General features: G+C 39.6%; 1 protein-coding gene across 1 annotated transcript; it reads left to right on the forward strand.

Moving 5' to 3' along the window:
- Nucleotides 1-2,948: 2,948 nt before the first annotated feature.
- Nucleotides 2,949-7,170, forward strand: uncx (UNC homeobox). The gene is made up of 3 exons (XM_069714770.1): nucleotides 2,949-3,303; nucleotides 3,812-3,987; nucleotides 4,820-7,170. Exons 1-3 carry the CDS (start codon nucleotides 3,045-3,047, stop codon nucleotides 5,885-5,887), a joined length of 1,503 nt encoding a protein of 500 aa, XP_069570871.1. The 5' UTR covers nucleotides 2,949-3,044; the 3' UTR covers nucleotides 5,888-7,170.
- The last annotated feature ends 5,018 nt before the right edge of the window (nucleotides 7,171-12,188 follow it).

The raw sequence follows: 12,188 nt of genomic DNA on the forward strand, positions 1-12,188 counted from the left end.
TTGATAAGGCCTGTGTCTTTTTGGGGGGTATTGGGGTGTATCATTTGAACACCTATATTAAGTTGGCAAGCCTATGAATTTCAGTTATCTGGTTATCTGGAGTCAGGTGAGTGTGCAGCTGACAAAATCCTCTTACAGGAGACTCAGCCAAACAGACAACAACACAACAAGTTGGCATTAAAGAGACTTATTTAGAGAGGGAGAGATAAAGTGCAAGTACAGAGGGTTGACTTCATCTTATATCCAAAAACAAACTTTAAGGGATGTAAAGACACTCATATATATATATATATATATATTTCTATATGTGTCTGAATTCCTGTTTGGTCTTTTGATCCCTTCATTGTAAATGAATGAGTGACTGTAGAGTTTGTGTGTTAGGAGGACTTTCCCATGTACTCCATCAGTGCCACTGCAGTTTTTCTTCACCTAATTCATCACTATGGTGAGTAGTGGACTTACAGCCTTGCAGCCACCTTAAGAGCACTCCTAAGAAACTAAAGCAACAATTTAAAAAAAAAACACGAGGAATGAGGCCACAATACAGGAAAGCCATGACATGTGTGTGGCTCTTAGTATAAGAGGAAAAATATCACCTCATCACTGATATAACAGTCTCCAGGCTTCAGTCAGTCTATCTCTCAGTTAGTCTAAATTTAAATGGATCTGTAATGGATGGAGAGGCCTTTTTTATCATCCAAACTGTGCTTGAGGTGAAGGGTTACAAGACGGGCTTAAGCCTTGAGGTGGAAAGCTGTCACTTGCAGGGAAATATCAAACAGCAAGAGCAGCAGATGTCATGAAGTATTAATGTTGAGTTGTTTCAGAAAGTGCAGGTGGTTTTCTACATATTTTCCCAATAGCTTATTTTCAGTGACACCTTCCTTTGTTTTTTTCTTGTAAAGTGACATTTTATTCACCTATTTTTATTTTTTTTAACACATAAAGAAGAAAACACTGAAATGTGTTGGTGTGTATCTGTCAGCCTCCTACACTAATTTGTCCTGGAGTTTATCTCATTGGATAGAAAGTTAATCAATTAGTCTATAGACCCTGCGCTCTTATTGATTCAGATAAATGCAATAAAGACGATGTGTCCTCCTGTAACAGAAGCTCCAGAGCTTTAAATGAGAAAAAAAACAACATTTATTTGTATTATTATTTTTCCCTCTGAACAGCTGCCAAAAGTACCAGTTATAAAAAGGTAACAAGGCAGGGCAGCACTGCGACTGAATGCTGGTCTTGTTCGCCTTATTATCGGGTTAATTAAAGCTAGAATCTGACAATGTCACCCGTTGTAGAAAAACGGATTTAAATGCAATGTCTCTGGAGACTGTGTCAAGGGCTGCTTTTCATTGAGCTCTTGTGTGCGCCCGAGTTGAGCGGGACAGCCTATATATGCTTGGAATTGACGAAAAGCAATTATTGAATTTTTGATGTTCAAAAAAAGAAATGAATGGGGAGGAATTATTCATAAGATCTTGCCCATGTGCGTTAAAATTAAAGTTAAAATACAAAGAGGGAGCGCTTCAAAGACAAGCCCACTGCTGCTACAAGGGAAGATGGATAAATGGGCGAGATCATTTTCTGAGGAGTTCATTAAAATGTAGGGCTACACGCTGAAATACAGAGGGTTGTTATTTGGGCTTGGGGGTCAAGTGACGAGCGGATTATATACTTCCTCATAATAATATTAATTAAACAATTTGCATGCTAATAGGGTAACAATTATCGCAGCTTCTGTTGAGAGATTCAGGTTATTACAACATGCCAATCCGGGTGCCAAGGGTCAGGGAATGAGTGGGGTGCGAAATTTCAACTCTGATTAACATTATGACAGCGCCAGACTTGGGATAAATAAAGTCGAATTAATTATTTGAAAACCTAATGAGCAGATAGGATTTAGGCTGGTCACATTTTGAGTGCAGGGGTTGCACAAGTAGCTTTCCAATTTGGTTTCCTGGCATGGAAACGTTGTGACTGTCTGTGCACATTTGCATGGCATCCTGTTTTATTCTATTCTCTGTATTGCCTTTGTCCTTTAACAGTGATCTCTAATAGGTAGTTGAACCCTTCCTTTATGTAGTCATATATTTTGTTCATATAACACAGCCCTGGTCGTAACTGAAGCTTTCGTCTTGTAACAGTAAAATATTATAGTTTGACTTTTTGCCTGCAGCAGTGTCGCTTTAAATACACCCATATTTCAACAATCACCCTGTTTTACGCCCTGCACGTGGACCTGCCTGACTGGAGCTGAAGGTTTAGTGCATGTAAATGATGATCCATAACTAACATGGGGGTTTAGTTTAACTCAGTGCTTCCCATGCAAATAGAGGGTCGTGAAAGGGCATCACAGTTCCCCGCAGAAGGTTGCAGGCGCCCCCAGAAAAAGGATTGTTTCAACTAGTTTTACAGTTCATTTTTTAGCTGTTATTTTTTTCTGCAACCTCCCCACAGATGTGCCAATATCTTAAAAAAAAAAAAAAAAAAAAAAAAAAAAAACAGTCAGTCAAAAAACAGCGAAGTCATTTTAAAAATTTGCTTTGCAGTAGCTTTGATTTTATTACATATGAACAATTTGGTTTAATCTGGTCTAATGTTCATCTATTTGCAGGTCCTCTAGTGAACAAAAAGTCCGGGAGCCTCTGGCCTAATCTATCCGCCTGTAGCCTTTTCTTCCCGGGATTCAGTGAGCCCTTCCTCCCGGTGGGTCCCCCGTGTAGATACGATGTAGTTCTTATCAAAGCCCTCCTGTCTTGTTGTGACAGCTCTGATATTGTTTATTGAGGTGGATGTCAGCTTTAATTAGCAATCGATACGGGGAGCGTTTGCAGAGCGCGTCTCTGACGTCAGAGTCCATTACCGCTTTTCATTGGGTCTCATATTCCCAGAGCCTGGGCTAATTATTGGGAGGTTCATGTGGATAAAGTACAGCTCATCCCTCCCTTCACATCATGTCCCCTACTCGTTGGCCACACTCACTGCATGCTTTTTAAATTCCCATCACCGGCCTCCAGACGTCGTTTCCTTTTGCCTGCGGGATGATGGACAGCAGGATACTGGATCCACCTCACGCCCAGTTCGGAGGCTCCCTCGGCGGGATGGTGGGCTTCCCGTACCATCTGAGCCACCATCACGTTTACGAATTAGCCGGGCATCAACTTCAATCTGCGTCCGCGGTTCCTTTCTCAATAGACGGATTACTTAATGGTTCGTGCACGGCTTCAGTGGGTAATTCCAACCACCTCTTGTCTTCGGGCTGCGGGATGAATGGAGATAATCAGCAGTACAAACTGACAGGTAAGCCACATTACATACTAGACAACAACCTCTCTTCAAGGTTTGCTTGTTGCGCAGAGGCAGAAACATAAAGAAACAAAGACAGGATATTGCGATACAAGTTATCCTCGTCGTGCGTTTTAAAAGCAAGCCAAACCTCGCACACACACGCAGATGAGTATTCTTCGCCTCCCACTTCATTTTCAGCATCGAAAGCTGAATATGCATCCGAGGACAACAATGTCTCTGTCAGTCAGTAATTACTAAAGCGGGGAAATGCTTGTGTAAACATTTAAATCGTTCATCTTAACCCAGAATAGGCGACGGGTTGAATAGAAGCTGCAGAATACATCTGTGCATGACTGCAAATTCTCATACGCGATCATAATCATCTTCAGCCCTGAACTTTACAAAATGCATTGCCCATGCATGAAAGTGATCCTGCTAAAATTATTGTAAAATGTAGTAATTTAATAAATCTAGCTCTGTGATTCTCCTTTGTTTACATTTATTCTCATCCTGCTGTCAGACTCGGGGGACCCAGACAAAGATAGCCCCGGTTGCAAGAGAAGAAGAACTCGCACAAATTTCACTGGTTGGCAGCTGGAGGAATTAGAAAAGGCTTTTAATGAGAGTCACTATCCGGACGTGTTCATGAGGGAGGCACTGGCTCTCCGATTGGACTTGATAGAATCAAGGGTCCAGGTAAATATTTATTCATTTTATGAATTTGATTTTAAGCTTGTGTGTGTGTGTGTGTGTGTGTGTGTGTGTGTGTGTGTGTGTGTGTGTGTGTGTGTGTGTGTGTGTGTGTGTGTGTGTGTGTGTGTTATCCCTTTGTTAACTCTATTATTTATCCAGGCAAAGGCTTGTTTTTCAATTTTATGTAATAAATAGACAAAAAAAATCAAAATAAATCTTCCATAAACCGAGTATATTTAAAAAAAAAAAAAAATTAAAATGTCTCACTGCATGAAGGTGTATAGTCTGACCTTTTGTGGCAGTCAAATAAATCAATTTTAATTACACTTTTATTTTGAAAAATAACGCACCATTTTTTTTCTTCCTTTCCTTTATTTAAAATAATTATTTTGTCAGAAACGTTGGTGTATATTTCTCAATTATAGTGACAAAAAAAAAAATCTATAAAAAAAAAAAAATCAATATAGACAACATATTTGTTTTTCCAATTTATTGTTAATATTCTTTTTAAAAACAGCAGAGTGGAAGCTTATAAAAGTTGCATCCAATTGCAGAGTTTACATGGGACAAAAGTTAATTGTTGTGGCTTGCAGTTATCATGTCTAACCAGAGCTTCTTTTGTTAAGATTTACTCCAACTTTTAACTGGTTGATGCTCAGCTAAGACCTAATTAAAGACCTGAAACAGCAAGAGCAAGATGTAAACTCGCTATTTGTTTAATTACCATATTGTTAAGACACGGTAATTTTTGGCCTAATTAATTTTCCCCTTGCAGTGACAGAAGTGCTCATTACACACGTTTTCACTTTTTTTTTTTTTTTCTTTTTCTCTGCAGGTATGGTTTCAAAATCGCAGAGCCAAATGGAGGAAAAAGGAGAACACAAAGAAAGGACCAGGCCGACCTGCTCACAACGCCCACCCCACCACCTGCAGCGGGGAGCCCATGGACCCGGAGGAGATCGCCCGGAGAGAACTGGACAGGATGGATAAGAAGAAACGGAAGCAGGAGCGCCGATTGCTCAAGTCCCAGAACAAGCTCCTTTCTGGGGATTTATTTCACACCCCGGGATCAGACAGCGACAGCGGGGTGTCACATGTGACCGACAGTGATCACACCACAGGCCCACCTTATGACTCTGTGGAGGGAAACCATACGCAATCGAGCTGCGACCAAACACTTCACCCTCTCCAGACCCAAAACCAGAACCAAAGACACTTGGACCGGGACGCTAGCGGATCCGAGCTGGACTCGCCCGACCCCAGCCACCGGTCAATGTGCTCCAACAACAACAACAGAGCCTCCAGTCTGCAGAAACTCAACCCTTTTAGCGTCGAAAGCCTCCTTTCGGACTCCAGACCGAGACGCAACCCCGCGGCCTTACCCTCCCCACGGCCTTTGATAGGGAAAGGACACTTCCTACTCTATCCCATCACGCAGCCGCTTGGATTCATTGTTCCTCAAACTGCTCTGAAGGCAACAACAACAACAACAGCAGCAGCAGCAGCAGCAGCAGCAGCAGCAAACTCTGACAGTGACACCGCGGCGGAGAGAAACCAGCCCAGTGCCCGCTGCAGCGTCTCTGCGAGCTCTACGCGTTGCAGGAGCAGCTCGCCGGACTCTGCGGACGCCACACAAAGGGGGCAGGTGGGATCAGAGAAAAAGACCAGTTCACCGCACACCAGCCCGTCCAGGGCCGCCTTTTCCACGGGCAAAAGTACTCAGACCTCTGTTATATGCAGCGACTCGACTTTCGAACACAGCCCACAACTCGGCCAGCCTGTGGATGCAGTCAAAAAAGAGCATTTAGAGAACAAGGACCACCCTGACATCCCCGAGTCTGTCCTCAGAGACTGTCCCGCAGAAACAAAAACAAACTCTAAAGAAGACGTCGACATGGAATAAATCAGTGGGGGTAAAAAAAAAAAAGAAGAAGCAGAAACGTACTGACATAGCCTCTAAACGACACCTTGCATTAGGCCAAAGCAACCAGAAACTACATCTTTGCATCTAATCTCTAGGTTTCCCCCACTCTGCTGATGTTTTGACAACGTGTGCTCGCTCTCTCTCTCTCTCTCTCTCCTCTCTCTCTCTCTCTCTCTCTCTCTCTGCGCGTGTGTGTGTGTGTGTGTGTGTGTGAGTCAGGAGTCTCTAGATATCCTTTAATGTGTGATAACTTGTCAAAAAAAAACAACACAAGACCACGAGACCAACAAAAATCCTCAAGAGCTGTAAGAAAGGTATTATACTATTTATATATGTAAGGTTTTTCTTAAATAAATCTATTGTATACAAGCACCTCAAACCGTGTGAGACCTTAAATAGCAGCACATCCAGTGCAGGACTACAGTACAGTAGGAAGGGCTTTCTTAAGAAATCTCATGTTGTACTTTGTATATTGCCTTAACAAATTTATTCATCTATAAGCCCCCACTGAAATGAGGTTACGAGCCCGAGGCGAAAAGGACCCGCTCGACTCCTGCAGAGTTTTGATATGAAAGTAATTATTTTCCCGGTGGCTACTGCAGGGGGATTCAGTTTATTTTAGCTCAAAGGGGGTTATAATACATTACCGATTTCTAGTGATATGAAATCACATAAACTTCCAAGAATAATAGAATTAGCATGAAAAGGCCTGGGTGTCAAATTGAAATAGGAAAATAATAGCCCCGGCAGCTGGGAGTGTGTGTGTTTGTGCATATTGGATAGGAGATGGGGATTCGTGGGGAGGCATTTTCATGAGCTCTTTTTTTTTTTTTTTTTTCCTTCTTCTTCTTCTTCCTCCTCCTCTCTCTCCACTTTGTCAGGGTCCCTTGTAGCAGGGCTATATTAAGATAGATGTTCGATGATATCCCTCATTGTTCTGTCGCTTTACATTGATGTTTCTGTGTTATCAGCCTATTGATCATGCGTCGGTTGTAATAGGAAGGGCTGAGGCAAACGTGCCTATTTACAATAGCAGAACACATTTGTTCTAATAGGGTTGGTGGTCCCCAGGGAAGCCGTGCAGGATCTGGGACATCTGCTCCCTCCTGCAATATTAGCAGTGTTGACCACAATATCAAGTCGACCCAAAGGAAGAAATGTCGAGGATGTAGTACATATAATTAAACAAAATAAATAATCATAATCATAATTCAAAAACACAACTAAAAAAAACAAAACAAAAAACATCCAGTCCATCTATATGTAGAGCTGTTGACCCTTGTTAAAAAAAAAAAAAAAACTCATGCCCTTTAGTGCTCTCTTTGGGTCTTGATTTGCAAATAAATTGAAAATAATCAGAGGGGTGAGCTTTACGTCTGAGCCGGCGCAAATGAATTTCTGAGCCAGTGTCCCTTTCAAAATATTTACATAAATTTCAACCCATGCAGCTGTTTGCTCTAGGAAGCAATGTCTTATTAGGTTGGTGGGGGGCAGGGGCAGACACAGCCAACATGGCACACGCGGTGAACATGCACGAGATTAGGCCTGCACGGCTCAGGGTTAGAGGTGTATCTCTGCATGGTGTTTATATAGATCCCTTATTGCACTTGTGATTTTCTTTTTCCATTATTATTTTTTTTTTTACATTTTGATCTCCCATGAGAGCACTATAACTTTCCAAAGCGTCACCAGCGAGTTTACGTGAATCTTATTAATTAATCCTCTTAATTGGAGTTTTGAATGGGTGTAGTTTTACAGTGTTGTCATAAAACGAGGCTACAATGGCCCAGTGTTTTTTATGATGACCTCACAAATCAAGGCTGAAATGAGAAAATTCTATATATTCATTAGAAACCCAGATTTATTTACTAAATTGTGGGATAACCGGGGCCAATTTGAAATAACCCCTAAGATTCTTCGGTTTGTGTTTTTCCATGTTACTCTTAGGCTATTTGGGACGTATGCCCAGTTCATCCATAATTCATTAGCACACTGAATAGGAGTATCGCTGGCTGCACATTGGTGGCCTTAAGGTGAAATTACCGATTTGCTTAAGTAGTTAAGCTTTTCTTGCCTGAGAGCTGCACGCTGCATGATTCAAGACAAACTACCAATCGATATGCCCAGGCAGCCTCCAGGAGATGTGTCGTCCATGAATCATACTTTATGAATTCAATTTATACCGCGGAGAAATTTTCAATTTGAACGCCGGATCATTATGGGAGAGTGTAAATTGTTTTTGCTCTATTATGCATCGGACGCCATCATTTTTCTTTCTAATTACGGAGGTGTCAGGTCGGGCTGTCATGCAGACGCTGATTTTCAATTTAACTGATCATCATGCATTCATTTTCCCATTTGATAAATCTGCTATCTCGAAGCTTCTCCATGCCCGGAATGCTAAAAGAGAGGCACAGATTGGCAAAGTAATAGGGGCCTGTATGCGGCAATAAGTGCAGATCAGGCAGCTAATTTAGCACCTCCTGGTATTTCCATTTCCATTTCTCATTTCCAACTCTCAAAGGGGGAAAAGCAGCCCAAAGGCAGAAAGCTGGTCTTTTCATATCGGAGAAAGACAGAGAAAAAAAAAAAATCTACCAAAACGGCTTGTTTTCAGCCACACATTTCCTAAATTAGGATATCAAGCTTAATTAAGGCTAATAGAGTTTTCTCAGTGTGTGTTAGTTTTATTTAATAGAAACAAATTTGCGCAATTAATTATGGTCATGATATTAAGAGTCTCATTTGCAGCATTCGAGCTGCAGCCTAAATCAGCGTCTTCAGACATAAGCCTCTCATTTCCAAGCCAAATGACTAACCAAATGTTTTTATAGCAGCTTCCATCACACTCATCATATCGGTTTATTTTGCATATTACATCCAAGTAAACTAAGTCAGATTAGACATAAATTGATATCTTTGACTGCAGCGGACGACTGAAACAAATGTAGATTTGTGCTAATTATCGTTTCCTGTAAAAAAAAAAAAAAAAAAGAAAAAGATAATTTTACGCATTGAATTGTAGATTTTTCTACACTGCTACACTTTAAAACAGCACAAAAATAATGTTTCTCTTTGAATATTATGTAAAGCATTATTATTATTATTATTATTATTATTTAGCTAGGCTACTGCACTATAATGCATTTTCAAAAAACAGTGACGGGGCGGGATTTGCAAGTTTCATGCTGAAATCAACTCAAATGGACAAAAGAGTTCTGCCCACAAATCCATCTGTCTGTTCAGGCTACTCTTGTGCGCTTTGTGTTCCTGTATGAGATCTTAGAGGCTCTGAAGGCTCAGTTTGGATAAGAAAGAACCGTGTCCCTTTAAAAAAAAAAAAAAAAAAAAAAAGGATCCTCCATAAAATAAAATGGCACTTGACATTTGGCTTCTCCTGCAGCAACTCTGCCATGCCTTTTAGGATTATTTTACATCTCATACTCATTAATGCGCCGGCGGATTTAATCATTCTTATCTTTCCTGTGCATACCTGGGATAAGCCTGAAATTACCATCTGCATTGATTTCTGGACAACTCTTAAAGTAATTTTAATTATCTCTGAGTATTTCGCGAAAAATCCTTCTAATCAAAAATTTTGTTAATAACGTGACGTTCAGATTTCTGTGTGCTGTGTTAACGTGGAAACTCAAATTTAGGCAAATTTAAAGAATCCTTGAAATATGCATGGTTCTGCTAAGATTAATTGCCCATGTAGACCCATTTAGCCACCTGCACTTTGACGTTTGCTTTTTTTATTTAGCTGAAAAGAAAGATGGGGTCGATCATTTTCTTGCAATCACAAAGTATTAACGATACAATTTACCAATTTTACTCAGTGCATTTTATGCCAAATTTATAAGTTGGTTTATAAAGGTGGATCAAATAAATTTGGTAAAATTAATTCTGAAAAAAAAACCCAAAAAATTGTATATTATGGAATACTGCTCTGCATTGAGCTGTGAATAAGGATAGAAATTCTCTATTTATTCATCAGAATTAGTGGCATAGAGAAACGTAATACGCAAATTGTCATATAAATTTCAGCTTTTAAAGTAAAAAAATATAACCTTGCTCAAAAAGCATTATAAATCAATTATCTCTGACATTCCCCAATGTGAAGGCTGTAATGTTAGACAAGAAAATACACTATAGCAAGGAAACATGTTTCCTAACCTCCTCTAACATGTTTTCCTTCCCCCACATTGTAAATGTGTGTGTGTGTGTGTGTGTGTGTGTGTGTGTGTGTGTGTGTGTGTGTGTGTGTGTGTGTGTGTGTGTGTGTGTGTGTGTGTGGTGATGGGGCAGTATGCTATTTAGGGGTTATAAAACTTAAACTTTAAATATAAATTTTTGATACTGACTACTATAACACACTCAGAATTTTTTTTTATTTCGGTGACCATTGAAACCATTAAAAATCCTCTTTTTTACACGATAGTGGAGAATGAGAAGGTGCTGTCAGTTTTATTAATAACACATCAGTTCCCTTTCCGTTTTAAAAAATTGTTTCTCATTAAATATTGCACATTTCTACATTGCGCCGACCGAATATTGTCTTGGAATAGCTGTAGGGAGGGATTAGATATTAGACTCCTCTTCACAATAAGAGCACTTGCATCCAATGTGAGAGGTGACAGGAGCCTTTTTAGACTGGTCACACCTGTTGCTATCTGTCTGGCCTCATTATCTAAAGAGGCCCGCGTTGTGCTTTTGGATTGCACAATCGAGCAATTTATGTGACAAAGAAAATGTTAGACAAAGCAGATAATACCTTAAAAATGTCTTAGTAGTTTTTGAATAAGAGGGGTTTCTAAGGCTACCGTAGCAGACATGTATGAACATATAATTCAGAGTATTTAAACAGCTACTTTCTGACATCTCGTTGTCTTTAGAGCTTAAATGTGACAGCTTCTTCCTTCCAAAAAGCCATGTTAATTTTTTTTATTTTTTTTATTTTTTTTTATCGAAATGTTTCATAAGTGACATTTGAGCATGTTTGGCAATGTCCTACCCTGACATTATACCACATCCAGTATCTAAAATGATTAGTGTATCACAAATCCTTCATTTCGAGGAACAATTTGAACATGAAATCTGGTGCAATATGACGCTTGTGTACGGACTCGACTCTTGGGTGAGTTTGGGAGTTTAAAACATCAGGTCATATCTTTTTTATGGATCATATCTGCTGATTCAGATCCTTGTTTAGGGTAGCCTTGGTACTTAAAGTTGGTGTACCTTCTAGAGTGCTGGCTGTACAGTAAAGTTATAGTCCAGTTTATTTTTTCTATATAAGAGTTAGTGGTTTTGAGGCATAGATGAGGCTGTAAACTTTGAAAATCAAAGATCTTCATGGCTAGAAAAATATTGAAGCCACAGTAAATCTCACAAACTAAGCTGCTAACATTTGTCTGACAGACCAAAGCATTATAAGCATTAGCTTTTACATGGGAACTCACCTTGAACGGCAGAGTGATATGTGAAGGGGCTCCATTGCATCTTCTCAGGTGCCCTGGACTGATATCTCCATCATAAAGGTGACACATCTTTCTAAGAGAAGACAATAACATTAGTACCATTTTACACTTTCATTACACATTTGACTTCAAGACAGTACTGCTAAGAAGTTTGCGTTATTTAAAACGAACAAATGCTGCTTTGTTGCTACGAACAAATCAGTTATGTGAATGTTTTACACTATTCTATGAAAATGTTTGATGCTGTTCCGAAAAACAAAATGTTGAAAGGCAATATCGTAATATATCAATACATCTATCTATGCACATATCCATATACCAATTATCACCTCCTCTGATGGCCTTATTTGAACGAATATAGTCAAAACATTTACAATGAAATCCTTGTTCTCTGTTTGGCTCCAATTTTATATTTGTGTAGGCTAATTGGCTGACTGTTGCTCATGTGTAATAATGTATTTGTAGCCTTCAAATTGTCTATTCAGTTAGAGAATGCTTGAATGTCGTGTTCTAGATTACATTGTCCAAAGTGGTGGTGCTCAAAATGCATTACAAGACGCACAAATATGTACAATTTAAGTGACAATGATATTTTTCAACAGTTCACCACATCAAGAAGGTGATAGTGCAGGCAAAACCAAATGAGCCAATCTTTGCTATAAATCATTTTGCGAGTTCGATACATATTGGGGTTAACAGTAGTATATACTGCCAGCAATCAGTAATAGGCATGCACTCTAGAGTTTGTCATAACAAAAGCTTAAATAGAGTTACAACCTCTTTTGAGAACTGTGTTTAAA

Source organism: Brachyistius frenatus, unplaced genomic scaffold, assembly GCF_029030835.1.
Source record: "Brachyistius frenatus isolate BFR_SWC_R1_liver_20210118 unplaced genomic scaffold, ASM2903083v1 Contig_134, whole genome shotgun sequence".
Taxonomy (NCBI): Eukaryota; Metazoa; Chordata; class Actinopteri; family Embiotocidae; genus Brachyistius; species Brachyistius frenatus.